Raw genomic sequence first — 21,746 nt, 5'->3', positions numbered from 1 at the left:
AAAAATCCGGGCGGGGGGGGGGACGCCCAAAACCAGATGTGGGGAAACCGAAACTCTGAGGGGGCCCCCAAAAACCGCCCTGGGGAGGCCCCGAACGGTCCCGAGAGGGCCCCAAAAATCCGGGGAGGGGCCCCGAAATCCGCCTGGGAGGGGTCCCAAAACCGCATTGGGAGAATCTGAAACCCCGGGAGGGGCCCCAAATCCGAGAGCGCCCCGAAAATGTGGGGGAGCCTGAAACCATCGGGGGGGGGGGAACCCCAAAGTGTCCTGGGCACCCCAAAAACCGCCTGGGGAGGGGGGGGGGAGGCCCAAAACTGCCCGGGGGTCTCTGGGGGGCTCAGGGGGTCCTGAGAGGGTTTATGGGGGTCTCAGGGGGATTTAGGGGGTCCCAGAGGGGTCTCCGGGGATTCAAGCGGGGGGTCCCGGGGGGGAATTTTTAATTTTTGGGCTCCCGAGGGTCTCAGGGTGGTCCCGGGCCTCTCTCAGGTGCCTCAGGGAGGTCCCGGTGGTCCCAGGAAGGTCTCAGGGTGGTCCCGGGAGGGATTTTGGGGGTCCCGGGGGTCTCAGGGTGGTCCCGGGGGATTCCCGAGGGGGTCCCGGTGCTCTCAGGTGCCTGAGGGGGCTCTCCGGTGCCTCCTCCCGTTCCCATTCCCGCCTCAGCCGGATCTCCCATCCCCGCTCCGCCTCCTCGGAACCGAACCGGGCCTGGTTCTGCTCCCGGTGCTGGTTCCGGTCCCGGTCCCGGTGCGGCCCCGCCACGGCCGCGGTGTCTCCGGGCCCGAAGTGCGAGATCCGGGCCCGGTTCCGGTACGGGCCCCGAGCCCAGCCCAGCCCGGCCCGGTCCCGTTTGAGCTCTGTGGGCACCGGGAGGAGCCGCCCGCGCCCCGCCGGGCCCAGCCCGCCGCCGGCCCAGCCCGCCCGCAGCAGCAGCCGGTAACCGGGACCGGAGCAGGCACCGGAACCGGGACCGGGAACGGAACCGGGAACGGAACCGGGGGCAGCGCCCAGGCCCAGCAGGTGCGCGGTGGAGCGGCGGTGCCGGGCGGGGGAGTCACGGAACGAGGCCCCGCAGCTGCGGCAGAAGTGGGCGGGGCTACGGGAACAAACATTAATTATTAATTATTAATTAATTACCGAATTAATAATTGATTGATTAATTAATTAACGGGGATCGCACCCACCTGGGCGGTTCCCCGGCGGGCTCCGCGCCGCCGCTCTCGGTGAACAGGCTCTCGTAGAAGCTCCGTGCGGCCGCCCCGGGATCGGCGGAGGCCGCGGAGGCCTCGGGGAGCGGCGGCGGCGGCGGCTCCGGTTGGAGCTGCCCGTCCTTCCAGCCGCCCGCGGGCTCTCGGGCACGGCGAAAGGCGATCAGGGCCATGGCGGCCACCGGGGGGGTTCTGGGGGTCCCTACCGCCGCCACCGGAAGTTGTGATCGGTGCTGCGGAACCACGTGACGCACCGGGCGGGCTCTGATTGGTCCGCACAGGCGCGGGACCGCAGTTCGGGCGGAAGCTTCGGCTGAGCGCGGCGCTGATTGGTCAACGGAGCGGAAGTGGCGGGCGGGCGGCGGTGATTGGTTGTGTCGGGCGGGGGGGCGGGGTTTGGGGCGGAAGCGGCGGCTGCGCGTGCGCGGATCGTGCCCGGAGCGCCCCTCAAGCGGCGGGTGAGGCCCGGGGGGGCACCGGGGCCACCGGGACGGGACCGGGAGGGTCTCGGGAAGGGCTCGGGGGGTTCCCGGGGCTTTCTTAGCGTCGTCCGGTTTCCTTCCGGCCCGCCCTGGGGTCCGTGCGGTTGCGGGGGTGCGGGCAGAGCGGGGCCCGGTGAGGCCCGAGGGTACCGGGAGGGCTCCGGGAGGGTCCCAGGGGCACGGGGACGGGCCCGAGGGGGATTTGGAGGTTCCCGGGAGGGGTCCCGGGGGGGATTTGGGGGGTCCCGGGGACCTCCGGGGGCACCGGGAGGGATTTGGGGCACCCCAGGCGGATTCGGGAGTTCCCGGGGGTCTCACGGTCGCCGTTGCTCCCCGCAGACCCCCGGGACCATGAGCAGCTCCGAGGAGGTGTCGTGGATCTCGTGGTTCTGCGGCCTCCGCGGCAACGAGTTCTTCTGTGAGGTGGGCACGGGACCCCCAAAGGGACCCCCTAGGACACCCCGGGATGTCTCAGGACCCCTGAAGGGACCTCTTGGACACCTCTGGGTCCCCCCAAGACCCCCTCGGGACCCTTGAGGACCCTTTAAGACACCCCCAGATACCCCTGGGAGACTCCTGGGACCCCCTGGACAATCCCAGGACCCCCTGTGGCACCCAGAGCTCCCCCAGGACCCTCAGGACACCCTCAGGGACCCCCAGGACCTCCAAAGGAACCCCCCCAGAGTCCCCCAGGACCCTCGAGGACCCTTAAGGACACCCCCAGATAACCCCAGGACACCCCTGGGACCCCCGAAGGGACCCTTGGGAGACCCCCCCAGCCCTTCTGGGGGTCCCCAAAGCCCCCCCCATTGTCCTGCCAGGTGCACGAGGGTCACATCCAGAACAAGCTGAGATCCCCTGAGCTCCCCTGGTCCTGCTGCACCCCCAGGTGCCCCCCAGGTGCCCCCCAAGCCCCCCCATTTCCCCCCAGGTGGACGAGGATTACATCCAGGACAAGTTCAACCTGACGGGGCTGAACGAGCAGGTGCCGCACTACAGACAGGCCCTGGACATGATCCTGGACCTGGAGCCCGGTAATGGGGGCTGGGGGCTTTGGGGAGGGGGCTGGGGGAGGGTTTGGGGCTCTCATGGGGGTCTCTGGTGCCCCTGATCCCCCCTTTCCCATTATGTGTTGCTCCCTCCCCAAATGAGGGGGGTTTGGGGGTTCTCTGGGGGGCTCAGGGGGATTTGGGGCACTCGTGGGGGGATCTGGGGACTCAGGGGGTTCTGGGGGGGGTCAGAAGGGGTCTCTGGGGTCTTTCGGGGGTCTCTGGTGCCCCTGATCCCCTCTCACCCGTGGTTGTTGCCCCCTCCCCAAATGAGGAGCTGGAGGACAACCCCAACCTGGGCTTTGGGGGGGTTTTGGGGGGCTCAGGGGGATTTGGGGCACTCGTGGGGGTCTCTGGGGATTTGGGGGCACTCGTGGGGGTCTCTGGTGCCCCTGCCCCCCCCTCACCCGTGGTTGTCGCCCCCTCCCCAGACGAGGAGCTGGAGGACAACCCCAACCAGAGCGACCTGATCGAGCAGGCGGCCGAGATGCTCTACGGGCTGATCCACGCCCGCTACATCCTGACCAACAGGGGCATTGCCCAGATGGTGAGAGACCCCCGGGACCCCTCCCCAAATCCCCCCTGAGACCCCCGGGACCCCCTGAGCCACCCCTGTGCCCCCTGACACCCCCTGAGCCACCCCTGAGACCCCCAGGACCCCCTGATCCACGCCTGGTACATCCTGACCAACAGGGGCATTGCCCAGATGGTGAGGGACCCCCGGGACCCCTCCCCAAATCCCCCCTGAGACCCTCCCCAAATCCCCCCGGGACCCCTGATCCACACCCGGTACATCCTGACCCACAGGGGCATTGCCCAGATGGTGAGGGACCCCCAGGACCCCTCCCCAAACCCCTCTGGGACCCCCTGAGCCACCCCTGAGGCCCTGAGACCCCTCCCCAAATCCCTGAGACCCCAAATCCCCCCTGAGCCCCCTGATCCACGCCCGCTACATCCTGACCCACAGGGGCATTGCCCAGATGGTGAGGGACCCCCGGGACCCCTCCCCAAATCCCTGAGACCCTCCCCAAATCCCCCCTGAGACCCTGAGACCCCTCCCCAAATCCCCCCTGAGACCCCCAAATCCCCCCTGAGACCCCCATCCTCTGAGACCCCTCCCCAAACCCCTCTGGGACCCCCTGAGACCTCCCTGAGACCCCCAGAACGCCCCCTGAGCCCCCTGACCCCCATCCTGAATAACAGGGGGATCACCCAGATGGTGCAGAGAGACTCCCTGAGACCCCCCTCAAATCCCCTGAAACCCCCCAGGACCCCCCTGGGACCCCCCAGGACCCCCCTGACCCCCCTGTGCCCCCTCCCCAGTTGGAGAAGTACCAGCAGGGAGACTTCGGGTACTGCCCACGGGTCTACTGTGAGAACCAGCCCATGCTGCCCATCGGTACTGGTTTATACTGGTGTATACTGGAAGGGGTTAACGGGGGATTTGGGGTTACTGGTTTATACTGGTGTATACTGGGAGGGGTTAACGGGGGATTTGGGGTTACTGGTTTGTACTGGGAGGGACTGGGGAAGGGTTAAAGGGGATTTGGGGTTATTGGTTTATACTGGGAGGGACTGGGAGGGGTCGCTGTGGGGTTTATTTGGGGTCTTTTTTGGGATTTTTTTTGGGTTTTCTCCCACTGAGTTTTTTTTGAGGTTTATTTGGGGTCTCTTCGGAGTTTATTCGGGGTCTTTTTGGGTTTTTTTTGGGATTTTTCCCCTAACTTAGGTGAGTTTATTTGGGATTTATTTGGGGTCTCTTTGGGGTTTATTTGGGGTCCCTTAGGGCGGATTATTCAGGGTTTATTTGTGATTTATTTGGGTTTTTTTGGGATTTTTCCCCGCGGGGTCCCTCAGGGCGGTTCCTTTGGGGTCTCTAATTTGGGTCTGGGGTCCCTGCGCCCCCCAGGGCTGTCGGACATCCCCGGGGAGGCCATGGTGAAGCTCTACTGCCCCAAGTGCATGGACGTGTACACGCCCAAGTCCTCGCGGCACCACCACACGGACGGCGCCTACTTCGGCACCGGCTTCCCGCACATGCTGTTCATGGTGCACCCCGAGTACCGCCCCAAGCGCCCCGCCAACCAGTTTGTACCCAGGTCAGCCTTGGGGTGCCCCAAAAAATCCCCAAAATTCAAATGTGTACCCCGAGTACCGCCCCAAGCGCCCCGCCAACCAGTTTGTACCCAGGTCAGCCATGGATCCCACCAAAAAATCCCCAAAATTCAAATGTGTACCCCAAGTACCGCCCCAAGCGCCCCGCCAACCAGTTCGTGCCCAGGTCAGCCTTGGGGTGCCCCAAAAAATCCCCAAAATTCAAATGTGTACCCCCAGTACCGCCCCAAGCGCCCCGCCAACCAGTTCGTGCCCAGGTCAGTCTTGGGGTGCCCCAAAAAATCCCTAAAATAGATGGGATCCCCCAAAAAATCCCCAAAATTCAAATGTGTACCCCGAGTACCGCCCCAAGCGCCCCGCCAACCAGTTTGTACCCAGGTCAGCCTTGGGGTGCCCCAAAAAATCCCCAAAATTCAAATGTGTACCCCGAGTACCGCCCCAAGCGCCCCGCCAACCAGGTCGTGCCCAGGTCAGAGAGGGGGTACCCCAAAAAATCCCCAAAATTCAAATGTGTACCCCGAGTATTGCCCCAAGCGCCCCGCCAACCAGTTCGTGCCCAGGTCAGTCTTGGGGTGCCCCAAAAAATCCCCAAAATAGATGGGATCCCCCAAAAAACCCCCAAAATTCAATGGTGTACCCCAACTGCCGCCCCGCCAACCAGTTCATGCCCAGGTCAGCTTTGGGGTGCCCCAAAAAATCCCCAAAATTCAAAGGTGCACCCCAAGCGCCCCGCCAACCAGTTTGTACCCAGGTCAGAGAGGGGATACCCCAAAAAATCCCCAAAATTCAAATGTGCACCCCGAGTACCGCCCCAAGCGCCCCGCCAACCAGTTTGTACCCAGGTCAGCCTTGGGGTGCCCCAAAAAATCCCCAAAATAGATGGGATCCCCCAAAAAATCCCCAAAATTCAAAGGTGCACCCCCAGTACCGCCCCGCCAACCAGTTCGTGCCCAGGTCAGCCTTGGGGTCCCCCAAAAAAACCCCAAAATTCAAGAAAGAAAACCAGGTGGGATTCAAAAAAAACACAAATTGCAAAAAGAAAAGAGACGGGATTTAAAAAAAAATATACGGAATTGCAAAAAAAAATCTTGGAATCTTAAAAAAAAACCCGGAATTCTAAAAAACCTGAGATCCTAAAAAAGAAACACCAGAATTAAAAAAAAAAAAAAAAAAAAAAAAAAAAAACCAACAGAATTTAAAAAAAAATCACCTGGAATTCCAAAAAAAAACCCAGAATCTCAAAAAATCCCGCGTTGGAAACAGCCTCAGGGCTCGGGAAAATGACGCCAAAGCCCCAAAGAAAATGAGCTCAAAACTCAGGGAAACAAGCCCAAAAAAACCAGTGAAAACAAGGTCAAAACACAGGGAAATCACACCAAAAGCCCAGCAGAAATGAGCACAAAAGAAGGGAAAATGACCCCAAAAACCCTAGCAAAAACAAGCGTGAAATTCAGGGAAATAACCCAAAAAAAAGCAAACGAAACACGGGGAAAATGAGTTGAAATCTCAAGTGTTTACACCGATTTTCTTCTCTGAAAAGTGAAGAAAATAGAATATCCCTGTAAACTGACCCCGCTAACTTGAAACCACCCCAAAAAATTCCTGAAAAAAATCCCAATTTTTCCCCCCAAAAAATCCCCTTTTTTTCCCCCAGAAATCCCATCTTTTTTCCCAAAATGCTGGTTTTTCTCCCCAGGCTCTACGGGTTCAAGATCCACCCCATGGCGTACCAGCTGCAGCTCCAGGCCGCCAGCAACTTCAAGAGCCCCGTCAAGACCATCCGCTGAGGGACCCCCAAAAAAACCCCCAGGACCCCCAAAATCCCCCCTGGACCCCCAAACCTGCAACCCCCCCTGACCCCCAAAAGAGATTTGGGCTGAAATGCGGTGATTTTGGCTCTTTTTTCGGGGAAATTTGGGGCGTCTTGGGGCCTTCGGGCCTGGTTTGGAGGGGTTGGGTGATTTTGGGGTGGTTTGGTGGAATTTGGGTTTTTTTGGGTGTAATTTTGGGGTTTTTGGGGTGGTTTGGAGTGGTTGAGGTTGGTTTTGGGTGAAATTTGGGGCTTTTTGGGTGAAATTTGGGGCATTTTGGGTGCAATTCCATTGGGGGAATTTGGGGTCGGCCTGAGCGGTTTGGGGACAATCGAGGCCTTTTGGGCTGCGTTTGGGTCATCTTAAACAGATTTAGGGCATTTTGGGGCACTCCTGGGTGGTTTTGAGAGGGATTTGGGGTAATTTAAGTGGTTTTGACACGTTTCAGGTGGTTTTGTGTATTTTGGGACACTTGGAGCTGTTTTAGGGAGGTTTTGGGCCTGTTCCAGACCAATTTGCATCATTTTTGGTGGATTCGGTGCATTCCAGGCCGTTTTTGGTGTCACTTTCGGCTGTTTTGAGTCACCTCCAGCCGTTTTGGAGGCCCCTTTGCCCCATTCCCTCACCTTTCGCTGGATTTTGGGGCGATTTCCGCCGCTTTTGGGGCATTTCGAGGTCTTTTCTCGCGTTTCCATGACAATGCCGCCATTTTGTCCCGCCCTATTCCCATAACAACGCCGCCATTTTGGTCCCGCCCTCGTTCTCACGGCAACGCCGCCATTTTGTCCCGCCCACGTTCCCCTGACAACGCCGCCATTTTGTCCCGCCCTCGTTCTCACGGCAACGCCGCCATCTTGTCCCGCCCTCGTTCTCACGGCAACGCCGCCATTTTGTCCCGCCCTCGTTCCCCTGACAACGCCGCCATTTTGATCCCGCCCCCGTTCCCCTGACAATGCCGCCATTTTGTCCCGCCCTCGTTCTCACGGCAACGCCGCCATTTTGTCCCGCCCTCGTTCCCCTGACAACGCCGCCATTTTGATCCCGCCCTCGTTCCCGTGACAACGCCGCCATTTTGTCCCGCCCTCATTCTCACGGCAACGCCGCCATTTTGTCCCGCCCTCGTTCCCCTGACAACGCCGCCATTTTGTCCCGCCCTCGTTCCCCTGACAACGCCGCCATTTTGATCCCGCCCTCGTTCCCCCGACAACGCCGTCATCTTGTCCCGCCCTCGTTCTCACGGCAACGCCGCCATTTTGTCCCGCCCTCGTTCCCCTGACAACACCGCCATCTTGTCCCGCCCACGTTGCCCCGAAAACGCCGGCATTTTGTCCCGCCCTATTCCCATAACAACGCCGCCATTTTGTCCCGCCCTCGTTCCCACGGCAACGCCGCCATCTTGTCCCGCCCTCGTTCTCACGGCAACGCCGCCATTTTGTCCCGCCCTCGTTCCCCTGACAACGCCGCCATTTTGTCCCGCCCCCGTTCCCGTGACAACGCCGCCATTTTGTCCCGCCCCCGTTCCCGTGACAACGCCGCCATTTTGATCCCGCCCCCGTTCCCCCGACAACGCCGCCATTTTGTCCCGCCCACGTTCCCCTGACAACGCCGCCATTTTGTCCCGCCCCGCTCCCATAATACCCCCGATAAAGTGGGAGGGGCTTCGCCGTCGGTTCCGGTCTCGCCCCGGAAGTGCCGCTACCCGGAAGCGCCGCCACTTCCGGCGCCGCCGTCATGGCGAAGCTCCTCAGCTGCGTCCTGGGCCCGCGGCTTTACCGGGTCCATCGGCCCCGGCCGCCCGGGCCGGCCCCGGGGAGCGGCGGCGGCGGCAGCACCGAGCGCGGGGAACCGGCCTGGGTGAGGCGCGGGAAGGCGCGGGGCGGTTGCCATGGGGACGGCGCGGCCCCGCTGACCCCCGGTGCCCCCCGTTCCCCCCGCAGGACTCGTATTACCAACCGCGGGGGCTGGAGAAGCACACGGACAGCGTCCTGGCCCTGGTGAGACCGGGGGACACCGACACCGGTTTGACCCCGGCTGGACCCGATTCTCCCCGATTTACCCCCATTTGCCCTGGTTTCACCCCCCAAAAAATACCCCGAAAAGGCCCCAGATACCCCCAAAAAAACCAACGCGGAAACCCTCAGAAAACACCCCGAAAACTCCTTCAGATACCCCCAAAAAGCACCCCCAAAACCCCCCCAGATGCCCCTAAAAAATAACCTAAAAACCAACCTAGAGATCTCCAAAAAACCCCACCCAGATACCCCCAAAAAACACCCCAAAACTCCCCCAGATACCCCCAAAAAACAACCTAAAAAACAATCTAGAGATCTCCAAAAACCCACCCAGATATCCCCAAAAACCCCCCAAAAACCTCTCATTGAGATCGCCAAAACCAACTCAGAGACCCCCCCCAAAACCATCCCATAAACCCCCGAGACCCCCCCAATTTCTCCCCCAATTCCCCCAGAAATCCACCCCAAAACCAACACAGACACCCCCCAAAAAACCCAACGCAGAGACCCGCAAAACCCCACCCTGAGACCCCCCCCCAAAATTTCCCCAAATTTCCCCCCGAATTTTCCACAATTTCCCTATCCCGGGGGTCTCAGGGGTCCCGTTTGGGGGTCCCACTTGGGGGTCTCAGGGGTCCCATTTTGGGGGTCCCATTTGGGGGTCTCAGGGGTCCCGTTCTGGGGGTCCCTGGGGGTCTCAGGGGTCCCATTTTGGGGGTCCCATTCGGGGGTCTCAGGGGTCCCGTTTGGGGGTCTCAGGGGTCCCGTTTGGGGGTTCCATTCGGGGGTCTCAGGGGTCCCATTTGGGGGTTCCATTCGGGGGTCTCAGGGGTCCCGTTTGGGGGTCTCAGGGGTCCCATTTGGGGGTCTCAGGGGTCCCATTTTGGGGTCTCATTTGGGGGTCTCAGGGGTCCCATTCGGGGGTCTCAGGGGTCCCGTTTTGGGGGTCCCATTCGGGGGTCTCAGGGGTCCCTTTCGGGGGTCTCAGGGGTCCCATTTGGGGGTCCCCGGGGGTCTTAGGGGTCCCGTTTTGGGGGTCCCATTTGGGGGTCTCAGGGGTCCCGTTTGGGGGTCTCAGGGGTCCCATTTTGGGGTCCCATTTGGGGGTCTCAGGGGTCCCATTTGGGGGTCTCAGGGGTCCCGTTTGGGGGTCCCATTTTGGGGTCTCGGGGGTCCCAGGGGTCCCATCTGGGGGTCCCTGGGGGTCTCAGGGGTCCCATTTTGGGGGTCCCATTTGGGGGTCTCAGGGGTCCCATTCAGGGGTCCCATTCGGGGGTCTCAGGGGTCCCATTTTGGGGGTCTCAGGGGTCCCATTTGGGGGTCCCTGGGGGTCTCAGGGGTCCCATTTTGGGGGTCCCGCAGGCCTCGGTGCTCTGGTCCATCTCGTACTACGCCTCTCCCCTGGCCGTGCTCTACCTGTACCGAAAAGGTGGGCGGGGGGCTCACCTGGGGGGCTCGAAGGGGGATTTGGGGGGGTTTGAGGGGAATTTGGGGGGGGTTGAGGGGGATTTGGGGGTGTTTTGGGGGATATTTGGGGGGTTTTGAGGGTCTCTGGGGGGTATTTTGGGGATATTTGGGGTGGTTTGGGGGGTCTCAGTGAGGGATTTTGGGGGGGTCTGTGCGGTTGATTTTGGGGTGGTTTTGGGTTGGTTTTTGGGGTGTGTTTGGGTTGGTTTGGGGGTGATCTTGTGGGGTGTTTTTGGGTTACTTTGGGGGTTGATTTTGGGGTGATTTTGGGGTGGTTTTGGGACATGATTTTATGGTGTTTTTGGGATGGATTTGGGGTATTTTTGGTGTGTATTTAGGCTGGTTTTGGGCTGTGTTTGGGTTGATTTTGGGGGTGTTTTCAGCCTGGTTTTGGGGTGATTTTTGGGTGCTTTTGCGAGGTGATTTTATCATATTTTTGGGATGCATTTGGGGTATTTTTGGAGTGTTTTCAGGCTGTGTTTGGGTCGGTTTTGGGGGTGTTTTCGGCCTGTTTTTGGGGTGGTTTTGGGAGGTGATTTTATGGCATTTTTGGGATGCCTTTGGGGTGATTTTGGGGTGTTTTCAGCCTGATTTTGGGATGATTTTGGGGTGTTTTTGGGAGTGATTTTATGGCATTTTTGGGATGTGTTTGGGCTGTTTTCAGGCTGTTCTCAGGCTGGTTTTGGGGTGTTTTTGGGAGGTGTTTTTATGGCATTTTTGGGATGCGTTTGGGCTGTTCTCAGGCTGTTATTGGGGTGATTTCAGGCCGTTCTCAGGCTGTTTTCAGGCTTGTTTTGGGCTGTTTTCGGGTTGTTCTCAGGCCATTTTCAGGCCGTTCTCAGGCCGTTCTCAGGCCGTTCTCAGGCTGTTTTTGGGAGTGATTTTTTGGCAGTTTTGGGCTGTTCTCAGGCCGTTCTCAGGCTGTTCTCAGGCTGGTTTTGGGCTGTTTTCGGGCTGTTTTTGGGAGTGATTTTATGGCAGTTTTGGGATGCATTTGAGCTATTTTCAGGCTGTTCTCAGGCTGTTTTTGGGGTGATTTTGGGCTGTTCTCAGGCCATTTTCAGGCTGTTTTCAGGCTGTTTTCAGGCTGTTTTCAGGCCGTTCTCAGGCTGTTTTTGGGAGTGATTTTATGGCAGTTTTGGGCTGTTCTCAGGCTGTTCTCAGGCTGTTTCTGGGGTGATTTTGGGCCGTTTTCGGGCCGTTCTCAGACCATTCTCGGCCCGTTTCCCCCTCCCAGGCCTCCTGACCATGTCCCGCGTGGTGCCCCTGTCCCACTGCGCCGCCACCCTGGGGCTGCTCCTCGCCGGCGTCGCCTGCCTGCGAGGTGAGGGAGCTCTGGGGGGGCTCTGCGACCCCCGGGGACCCCCAGAGCGCCCCCAAACGCCCCCGTGCCCCCTCCCCTGCAGGGCTGGGCCGCTGGAGCAACCCGCAGTACCTGGAGTTCATCGCGGTGCTGGAGGAGAGCCACCGCTCGGGCAGCCCCGAGAGCAAGGTGGGCACTGGGGAGGGGGGGCTCGGGGGGCGCTCCTGGGGACCCCCGGGGCTCGGGGGGGGTCTCAGGTGTCCCTTCTGCCCCTCCCCAGCGCAAACTCGGCCTCTACACCTTCGACTTCCGCAGCTGGCCCGTGGATTTCCGCTGGGACAGCGCCGGCCCCGCCTGGTCAGAGACGGCCCCAAAACGGCCCCCAAAACGGCCCTGGGGACCCCAAAAACGCCCCGGGGGACCCCAAAAACGGCCCTGGGGACCCCAAAAACACCCCTGGGGACCCCAAAAATGCCCTTGGGGATCCCAAAAACGCCCTGGGGAATGAGAAACCAGCCCTGGGGACCCCAAAAACACCCCTGGGGACCAAAAACCAGCCCTGGGGACCCCAAAAACGCCCTGGGGACCCCAAAAACGCCCCTGGGATACACAGAAACCACCCCTGGGGACCCCAAAACCACCTGGGATACACAAAAAACCATCCTGGGAATCAAAAAACCACCCTTGGGGACCCCAAAAACGCCCTGGGGACCCCAAGAACGCCCCTGGGGACCCCAAAAACGCCCCTGGGATACACAAAAACCACCCCTGGGGACCCCAAAACCACCTGGGATACACAAAAAACCATCCTGGGAATCAAAAAACCACCCTTGGGGACCCCAAAAACGCCCTTGGGGACCCCAAAAACGCCCTGGGGACCCCAAAAACCAGCCCTGGGATACACAAAAAACACCCTGGGAACCCCCAAAAAACCACTGGGATACCCAAAACCACCCCTGGGAACCCCCAAATCCTCCCCAGTTTCCCCCCAGGACCCCCCAAACCCCCCCTGAGCTCTGATTGGTTCCAGGGGCGGCTCCCGGGCGGTGCCGCTGCTCCAGACCCCGCCCCGGCCCCGGGGGGGCTCCCGGGGGCTCCTGGGCGCGCTCCGGAAGCTTCCGTGCGCCCTGGTCAGGTGGGCGGGGCCTCGGGGGCGGGGCTTCGCCGGGGGCGGGGCTTTTGTGTGTGGGCGTGGCCATGTAGGGGGTGAGGGTTTTTATACCGGGTGGGTGGAGCCTGTGTGGGGGCGTGGTGCCCTGGGGGTGGGACTATGCAAAGTGAGGGGCGGGGGTGTGATCCCAGGTGGGTGGGGCTAAAGAGGGTGGGGTCATGGGGGTGTGGTCAGGGTGGGAAGGAGGTGATTGGCAGTGGGTGGGTGGGATGCTGGCCCCGCCCCTGGGCGTGTCCCTGACGCGGCCCCGCCCCCAGGCTGCTCCTGGCCCACACCCTGGGCCGGCGGATGCTGTTCCCGGGCTCGGTGCGGCTGCTGCAGAGGGCACTGCTGCCGGCGCTGCTGCAGGGCCAGGCCCGGCTCATCGAGCAGGTGAGAGACCCAAACTTACCCCAAAATATTCTAAATATATCCCAAAATATCATGAACTTGTTCCAAAATATCCCTGAGATCACCTGCAATACACCCAGCCCTGCTGCAGAGGGCGCTGCTGCCGGCGCTGCTGCAGGGGCAGGCCCGGCTCATTGAACAGGTGAGAGACCCAAAATATCCTGAATATACCCCAAAATATCATAAACATATCCCAAAATATCATAAACATATCCCAAAATATCCCTGAGATATCCTGCAATGCACCCGGCCCTGCTGCAGAGGGCGCTGCTGCCGGCGCTGCTGCAGGGCCAGGCCAGGCTCATTGAACAGGTGAGAGACCCAAAATATCCTGAATATACCCCAAAATATCATAAACATATCCCAAAATATCATAAACATAATCCAAAATATCATTAAGTTACACTAAAATATTGCTGAGATATCCTGCAACACACCCCGCCCTGCTGCAGGGGCAGGCGCGGCTCATTGAGCAGGTGAGAGACCCAAAAATATCATAAACACACCCCAAAATATCCTAAACTTACCCCAAAATACCCATTTTCCCCCATTTTCCCCTCATTTTCCCAGTTCGGGGGGCAGCGGGTGAGGCTCCCATTGCCCCATTTCCCCCATTTTTGCCCCATTTTTGCCCATTTTCCCCATTTTTTGCCCCATTCCCAGTTTGGGGGGGCAGCGGGTGAAGCTCCCATTGCCCCATTTCCCCCATTTTTGCCCCATTTTTGCCCCATTTTTGCCCCATTTTTTCCCCATTCCCAGTTCAGGGGGCAGCAGGTGAAGCTCCCATTGCCCCATTTTCCCGTTTTTGCCCCATTTTTGCCCCATTTTCCCCCATTTTGCCCCATTCCCAGTTCGGGGGGCAGCGGGTGAAGCTCCCATTGCCCCATTTCCCCCATTTTTGCCCCATTTTTGCCCATTTTCCCCGTTTTTTGCCCAGTTTGGGGGGCAGCGGGTGAAGCTCCCATTGCCCTCCTGACCCCATTTTGCCCCATTTTCCCCATTTTTGCCCCATTTTTGCCCCATTTCCAGTTTGGGGGGCAGCGGGTGAAGCTCCTGGCCTGCGATGGGAACGAGATCGACGCCATGGTCATCGACAGGAGGGGCCGGGACCCCCGCGGGGACACCCTGGTATGGGGGGGGGGTCCTGGGGGGGCTTTGGGGGTCCCGGGGGTCCTGGGGGGGCTCTGAGGGAATTTGGGGGAGGTTTTGGGGGGCTTTGGGGGGGTTTTGGGGGGATTTTGGGGGCATTTTAGGGGGATTTTGGGGAGGTTCTGGGGGTCCCTGGAGGGCTTTGGGGTGAATTTGGGGGGTGTGGAGGGGGTTTGGGGGGGGCTCTGGGGGGTCCCAGAGGGTCCCTAGAGGGGGTTTGGGGTGAATTTGGGGGAATTTGGGGGATGTGGAGGGGGCTTGGGGGGTCTTGGGGGGATTTGGGGGGTCCCAGGGGGTTTTGAGGGGATTTTGGGGAGGGTCCCGGGGGATTTTGAGGGGGATTTAGGGAGGGTCCCAGGGTTTTTGGGGGGTTTTGGGGAGGGTCCCAGGGATTTTGGGGGCATTTTGGGGGTCCCAGGGATTTTGGGGAGGATCCCAGGTATTTTGGGGGTCCTGGGGTATTTTGGGGGGTCTTGGGGAGGGTCCCGGGTATTTTGGGGGGTTTTGGGGAGGGTCCCGGGGATTTTGGGGAGGGTCCCTGAGCCCCGTCCCCCCCAGGTCATTTGCTGCGAGGGCAATGCTGGCTTCTACGAGGTCGGGTGCCTGAGCACCCCCCTGGAGGGTACGGAACCGACCCCAGACCCAAAACACGGACCCAAAACGGACCCAAAACTGACCCCAAAACTGACCCAAAACGGACCCCAGACCCAAAACACAGACCCAAAACGGACCCCAGACCCAAAACGGACCCCAGACCCAAAACTGACCCAAAACGGACCCCAGACCCAAAACACGGACCCAAAACGGACCCAAAACTGACCCCAAAACTGACCCCAGACCCAAAAAATGACCCAAAAACGGACCCCAGACCCAAAAAACTGACCCCAGACCCAAAACGGACCCCGAAAATGACCCCAGACCCCAAAAACTGACCCCAAACGGACCCCAGACCCCCAAAACGGACCCCAAAACTGACCCCAGACCCAAAACGGACCCAAAAACTGACCCCGAAAATGAGCCCAGACCCCCAAAAATGACCCCAAAACGGACCCCAGACCCAAAAATGACCCCAGGGACCCTCCCCAGGACCCCAAAAACGACCACAGACTCCAAAATTAATCCTGGGACCCCGCTGGGACCCCAAAATTGCCCCCAGAACCACTCCAGGGACCCCAGATCTGACCCCAGAACCCAAAACTGCCCTTGGGACCCCAAAACTGACCCCAGACCCCAAAACTGACCCCAGACCCCAAAACTCCCCCCCTAGGGACCCCAAAACCGACCCCAGACCCCAAAACTGCCCTTGGGACCCCAAAACTGACCCCAGACCCCTCCAGAACCCCAAAACTGACCCCAGACCCCAAAACTCCCCCCCCAGGGACCCCAAAACCGACCCCAGGACATTTTTTGGGGGGGTTCTTGCTGCCCCAGCACTGACCCCGTGACCCCTCCTGTGACCCCATGACCCCGTGACCCCCCCGTGACCCCCCGTGACCCCCCCGTGACCCCCCCGTGACCCCTCCCCCTCTCCCCAGCCGGGTTCTCGGTGCTGGGCTGGAACCACCCCGGATTCGGAGGCAGCACCGTGAGTCTGGGGGGAATTTGGGGGGGATTTGGGGGGCATTCGGGGGGTCCTGGGGGGTTTGAGGGGGTCCTGGAGGGATTTGGGGGGATTTTGGGGGGGATTTTGGGGATTTTGGGGGGTCCTGGAGGGATTTGGGGGGGATTTGGGGGGGATTTTGAGGACCCCTGACTCCCATTTTGGGTTCCAGAGTGAATCCAATGCCATGAGTGAAGAAATCTTGGGGGGTCCTGGAGGGGTTTTGGGGGGGATTTTGGGGACCCCTGACCCCCCCATTTTGGGTTCCGGAGTCCAACGCTGTGGGTACAGAAATGGGGGGGGTTTGGGGGGGTCCCGGGGAAATTTTGGGGTTTTTGGGGGTCCCTGAACCCCGGGATTTTTGGGGTTTTTTGGGGTTTTTTGGGGTCCCTGAACCCCGGGTTTTTTGGGGTTTTTTGGGGTCCCTGAACCCCAGGTTTTTTGTGGGGGTTTTTGGGGGTGCTGACGCAGTTTTTGGGGTCCCCCTGACCCCGTTTCCAGGGTGTGCCCCTGCCCCAGAGCGAGGCCAATGCCATGGATGTCGTGGTTCGTTTCGCGCTGCAGCAGCTGCGCTTCGCCCCCCCCAGCATCGTGGTGTACGCCTGGTCCATCGGGGGCTTCACCGGTACTGGGCAAACTGGGAGGGGCTGGAAAGGGCTGGGAAAGGGTTAATGGGGGATTTGGGGTCACTGGGTTGTACTGGGAGCACTGGGGGAATCGTCCATCGGGGGCTTCACCGGTACTGGGCAAACTGGGCAAACTGGGAAAGGGTTAATGGGGGGTTTGGGGGTCACTGGGTTGTACTGGGAGGGACTGGGAAGGGGCTGGAAGGGGTTAATGGGGGTGTGGGGTTACTGGTTTATACTGGGAGGGAACTGGGGGGGCACTGGGGCCAATCCCTAACCCCTGACCCATTTTGGGGCTTTTCTGACCCATTTTTGGGTGTTCTGACCCATTTTTGGGTGTTCTGACCCATTTTGGGGCTGTTCTGATCCATTTTTTGGATTTCTGACCCATTTTGGGCCAGTTCTGACCCATTTTGGGGCGGTTCTGACCCATTTTGGGGCAGTTCTGATCCTGACCCATTTTGGGGCAGTTCTGACCCATTTTTGGGGTGTTCTGACCCATTTTGGGGCTATTCTGACCCATTTTGGGCAGTTCTGATCCTGACCCATTTTGGGGTGGTTCTGACCCATTTTGGGCAGTTCTGACCCATTTTGGGCCCATTTTTGGGTGATTCTGACCCATTTTGGGCCCATTTTGGGTGGTTCTGACCCATTTTGGGCAGTTCTGACCCATTTGGGGCCCATTTTGGGCTGTTCTGACCCATTTCTGGGTGATTCTGACCCATTTTTGGGTGATTCTGACCCATTTTTGGGTGATTCTGACCCATTTTTGCCCCCCAGCCACCTGGGCCGCCATGTCCTACCCCGAGCTCGGGGGTCTCGTCCTCGACGCCTCCTTCGACGACCTCGTGCCCCTGGCCCTGAAGGTGCTGCCCCGCAGCTGGCGTGAGTGACACCCCAAAAACAGCCCAAAACAGCCCTAAAAATACCCCCAAACACCCCAAAAAGCCATCCCAAAACAGCCCTAAAAACACCCCAAAAACCATCCCAAAACAGCCCTAAAACCATCCCAAAACAGCCCTAAAAATACCCCAAAATACCCCCAAAAACCATCCCAAAACAGCCCTAAAACCATCCCAAAACAGCCCTAAAAATACCCCAAAAATACCCCAAAACAGCCTAAAAAATACCCCAAAAAACCATCCCAAAACACCCCAAAAACCATCCCAAAACAGCCCAAAAACCATCGCAAAACAGCCCTAAAAATACCCCAAAAAACCATCCCAAAACAGCCCTAAAAATACCCCAAAACACCCCAAAAAACCATCCCAAAACAGCCCTAAAAATACCCCAAAAACCCCCAAAAAACCCATCCCAAAACAGCCCTAAAAATACCCCAAAATACCCCAAAAAACCATCCCAAAACAGCCCTAAAAATACCCCAAAAAACCATCCCAAAACAGCCCAAAAAATACCCCAAAATACCCCAAAAAACCATCCCAAAACAGCCCAAAAAATACCCCAAAATACCCCAAAAATCTCCCCAAAAAGCTCCTAAAAACCCCCCAAAAACACCCCCCAAGAAAACCCTAAATCACACCAAAAATTATTCCAAAACCACCCCAAAATACCCCAAAATCATTACTAAAAACACCCCCTAAATCACACCAAAAACACCTCCAAAAAGGTCTCAAAAAATCCCCCCAAATAAACCTCTGAAAACCCCTAAAACACCCCCAAAAACATCCCTAAAAACACCCCAAAAACTACCTAAAAATACCCCAAAAACTACCTAAAAATGCCCACAAAAACACCCCCAAAAACATCCCCCAAAAAAACCCTAAATCACACCAAAAACAACCCTAAAAATACCCCCAAAAACGCCCCCAAAAGCCACCCCCAAATCCCCCCAAAACCCTTCCAAAAACCCCAAATCCCTCCAAAATCCCCCCAAAAATTCCCCAACCCAGATAAACCCCCCCCAAATTCCCCCCAAATCCCCCCCAAATTCCTCCAAACCCCTCAATCTTACCCAAAAGTCCCAAATCCTCCCCAAACCCCAAAATCCCCCCAAAAACCTTCAAACCCCCCGAAAAAAAACCCAAAAATCCCCCCCAACCTCCCCCAAAAACCCCAAAATCCCTCCAAAATTTACCCAAAAAATCCCAAATCCCCCCAAAACTCTGCCAAAAGCCCCCCAAAATCCCCAAATCCCCTCCCAAATACCCCAAAAAACCCAAACTCCCCCAAACCCACTCAAAAACTCTCCCAAAAACCCCCCAAATACCCCCCAAAAAAACCCCAAAAAGCTCCAAAATCCCCCCCAAATCCCCCCCAGACCCCCTCAATCCCCCCCAGAAACCCCAAAATCCCCAAATCCCCCCCAAAATTCCCCAAAATCCCCCCAAATTCCCCCAAATCCCCCCAAACCCGACTCTGCCCCCCAGGGGAGTTGGTGACCCAGACGGTTCGGGAGCACCTGAACCTCAACAACGCCGAGCAGCTCTGCAGGTACCCCGAAAACACCCAAAAACACCCCAAAAATATCCAAAAATACCCCAAAAATACCCCAAAAACACCCCTGGCCTTTTGGGGACCCCCAAATTCCCCCCCAAAATTCCCCCCCAGGTACCAGGGCCCCGTGCTGCTGGTGCGGCGCACCAAGGACGAGATCATCACCACCACGTGAGAGTCCCAAAAACTCCCAAAACCACCCCAAAAACCACCCAAAAAAAACTCCAAATCCACCCCAAAACAACCCCAAACCTCTCGAATTCCCTTGGGACCCAAAAACCACCCCAAAAACCCCCAAAACCACCCCAAATCCAACCCGAAATCCGCCCCAAAACCACCCCAAAACAACCCCAAAACAACCCAAAACCACTCAAATTCCCCTGGGACCCCAAAAACCCCCCAAAACCACCCCAAAAACCCCCAAAACCACCCCAAAACAACCCCAAACCTCTCAAATTCCCTTGGGACCCCAAAACCACCCCCAAAACCACCCTGGGACCCCCAAAAATCCCCCAAAACCTCCCTGGGACACCCAAAACCACCCTCAGACCCCTCTGGGACCCCCCAAACGCCCCCAGGCCCCCCCAAACGCCCTTGGGGACCCCCCAGGACCCCCCCAAACCCCCTCAGGACCCTCTGGGGACCCCCCTGAGCCCCCCCAGGACCCCCCAACCGCCCCCGTGTCCCCCCAGGACCCCCGATGACATCGCCTCCAACCGGGGCAACGACCTCCTGCTCAAACTGCTGCAGCACCGGTGGGGAAACGGGGGGAAATGGGGGAAATTGGGGAAATTGGGGAAATTGGGGGGATTTGGGGGGCTGGGAGGGGTCTGGGGCAGAACTGGGGGTGTTTGGGGGGTTCTGAGTGGGGTTTTGGGGGCGCAGATTGGGGGCAATTTGGGGAATTTGGGGAGGTTTGGGGGGTCCCGGGTGGGTTTTGGGGGATCCCTGGGGGTTTTGGGGATCCCTGGGGGTTTTGGGGGGTCCTGGGTGGGTTTTTGGGGGATCCCTGGGGGTTTTGGGGTTCCCTGGGCGTTTTGGGGGGGTCCCGGGTGGATTTTGGGGTCCCTGACCCCCCCTCCTGCCCCGTTTCCCCCCAGGTACCCCAAGGTGATGGCGGAGGAGGGGCTGGGGGCGGTGCGGGAGTGGCTGGAGGCGGCCACGCCCGAGGAGCAGAGTGAGTGACCCCTGACCCCTGACCCCTGTGTGACCCCTGACCCCTGTGTGACCCCCGAGGAGCAGAGCGAGTGACCCCTGACCCCTGAGTGACCCCTGAGTGACCCCTGACCCCCCCTGTGCGACCCCCGAGGAGCAGAGCGAGTGACCCCTCCGCCCCCAAATTTGGGTGGGACCCGCCCGTTTTTGGGGTTCCACCCCCGTTTTTGGGGTCCAGTTTGGCAGTTCCGGGGTTAAATCACCAATTTTGGGGTTTCAAGTTTCCGGTTTTTTTATCCCAACGCCCATTTTAGGGCTCAAACTCTTCAGTTTTAGGTTCCAAATCCCCATTTCGTGTCCTAACTCCAGTTCCCATTTTCGGGTTGCAAGCCACCATTTTCCTATTCTAAAATTCCCGTTTTTGGGTCCTAATTCCCCATTTTTGGGTTCTAATTCCCCATTTTTGGGTTCTAAACTCCCGTTTCCATGCTCCAGCCCCATATCTGGGGTGTAACTCTCGGTTTCCCTGTTCCAGCCCCGGGTTCGGGTCCCTAATTCCCATTTTTGGGTTCTAAATTCCCAATTTTGGGTTCTAATTTCCCGTTTCTGTGTCCCAGCCCCGTTTTTGGGTGTCACTCTGCGTTTCCCTGTTCCCGGTTTCCGGTCCCTAATTCCCGCTTTTCTCCCGTTCCCGCAGGCTCCGTTCTGCGCCGCTCCCCCCCCGACGAGCGCTGGTGCCGGGGGCGGCTCCGGGAGTGGGCGGGGGACCGGAGCCCCCCCTTCCCCTGGGCCATCGGTGGGCGGGGCCTCACGGGGTGGGCGGGGCCTAACAGGGCGGGGCTGGGTGTGGGCGGGGTCAGAGCTGGGGTGGGAGCAGCTCCAGGCCTGGGCTTGGGACCGGAGCCCCCCCTTCCCCTGGGCCATCGGTGGGCGGGGCTTCACGGCGGTGGGCGGGGCTGGCGGTGGGCGGGGCCAGGAAGGCACAGGGGCGGGGGCCAGGGGGAGTTGGAGGCATTTGCACCGCCCCCTTTCCCTTGGCGGCTGGGTCAGGGCAGGGCCGCGATGGGCGGAGCCTAATAGGGCGTGGCTGGGTGTGGGCGGGGCCTCGCTGGGTGATGCAATGAGCAGCCAATGGGGGCGCAGGGCGTGGCAGGAATCAGCAGCGATTGGCTGCCGGGTCTGGGAGAGCAACCAATCACAAACCGGGCGTGGCCCTGGCCACACCCCCTGACCTTGGCCCCGCCCCCTTTGCAGGCGAGGACCTGAGCCCCGCCCAGCGCCGGCAGCTGGCGCTGTACCTGGTGAGTGTGGGCGGGGCCTGGGGCGGGGTGGGCGGGGCCGGTGGGCGTGGCCCCGGCGCTGACCACGCCCCCGCCCCTCCCCCAGGCCCAGCAGCACCTGCAGAACTTCGAGGCCTCGCACTGCACGCCCCTCCCCCCCCAGGCCTTCCGCCTGCCCTGGGCGCTGTGACCCCGCCCCCTCCCGGCCCCGCCCCATCGCCCCGCCCACACACCCGCACGACCCCGCCCCTTGCCCCGCCCCGCCCCTCCCCCAGCGCGCGCAGAGTGATTCATTCGTTAATTATGGAATTAATTAATTAAAAGTTCTTTTGTAAAAATTCCGTCCCGGCGCCTCCTTAAGGCACGGGGGGGGAGGGGCTGCGGGAGGGGGCGGGGTCAGGGCTGACCCCGCCCACCAGGCCACGCCCACAACAGGGACTCCCCCAGGACCCCCCTCACCCGTGGCCAATCCCAGAA

General features: G+C 59.6%; 3 protein-coding genes across 6 annotated transcripts; 2 read left to right on the top strand and 1 right to left on the bottom strand.

Annotated features, from left to right (window-relative positions):
* Nucleotides 1-521: 521 nt before the first annotated feature.
* GPANK1 (G-patch domain and ankyrin repeats 1) lies at nt 522-1,471 on the bottom strand. The gene is made up of 2 exons (XM_071420517.1): nt 1,182-1,471; nt 522-1,093 (listed from the first exon to the last, which is right to left on the bottom strand). Exons 1-2 carry the CDS (start codon nt 1,376-1,378, stop codon nt 523-525), a joined length of 768 nt encoding a protein of 255 aa, XP_071276618.1. The 5' UTR covers nt 1,379-1,471; the 3' UTR covers nt 522.
* On the top strand, nt 873-6,733 carry CSNK2B (casein kinase 2 beta). 3 transcript variants are annotated; one of them, XM_071420518.1, is made up of 7 exons: nt 873-1,017; nt 2,027-2,110; nt 2,619-2,721; nt 3,168-3,283; nt 4,060-4,135; nt 4,646-4,835; nt 6,548-6,733. In XM_071420518.1, exons 2-7 carry the CDS (start codon nt 2,039-2,041, stop codon nt 6,636-6,638), a joined length of 648 nt encoding a protein of 215 aa, XP_071276619.1. In that variant the 5' UTR covers nt 873-1,017; nt 2,027-2,038; the 3' UTR covers nt 6,639-6,733. The 3 variants fall into 3 exon arrangements, with proteins under 3 accessions (XP_071276619.1, XP_071276620.1, XP_071276621.1); XM_071420519.1 differs by lacking the exon at nt 873-1,017 and adding an exon at nt 1,579-1,663; XM_071420520.1 differs by lacking the exon at nt 873-1,017 and adding an exon at nt 1,758-1,781.
* Nucleotides 6,734-8,331: 1,598 nt separating this feature from the next.
* ABHD16A (abhydrolase domain containing 16A, phospholipase) lies at nt 8,332-21,607 on the top strand. Of its 2 annotated transcripts, XM_071420516.1 has the most exons (21): nt 8,332-8,516; nt 8,600-8,656; nt 10,037-10,103; nt 11,379-11,465; nt 11,548-11,633; nt 11,725-11,801; nt 12,475-12,579; nt 12,873-12,941; nt 13,102-13,147; nt 14,035-14,133; nt 14,713-14,776; nt 15,690-15,739; nt 16,256-16,379; nt 17,161-17,265; nt 18,768-18,831; nt 18,949-19,005; nt 19,527-19,589; nt 19,935-20,011; nt 20,687-20,785; nt 21,244-21,290; nt 21,376-21,607. In XM_071420516.1, exons 1-21 carry the CDS (start codon nt 8,394-8,396, stop codon nt 21,457-21,459), a joined length of 1,650 nt encoding a protein of 549 aa, XP_071276617.1. In that variant the 5' UTR covers nt 8,332-8,393; the 3' UTR covers nt 21,460-21,607. The 2 variants fall into 2 exon arrangements, with proteins under 2 accessions (XP_071276617.1, XP_071276616.1); XM_071420515.1 differs by lacking the exon at nt 13,102-13,147 and having other exon boundaries at nt 12,873-12,987.
* The last annotated feature ends 139 nt before the right edge of the window (nt 21,608-21,746 follow it).

The sequence above is a fragment of the Agelaius tricolor genome, unplaced genomic scaffold (genome assembly GCF_023055355.1).
Source record: "Agelaius tricolor isolate 1412-34295 unplaced genomic scaffold, bAgeTri1.0.p SCAF_146, whole genome shotgun sequence".
Lineage (NCBI taxonomy): Eukaryota > Metazoa > Chordata > Aves > Passeriformes > Icteridae > Agelaius > Agelaius tricolor.
The sequence above is the reverse complement of the archived record's forward strand: the minus strand, read 5'-3'. Positions and strand labels throughout refer to the sequence as shown.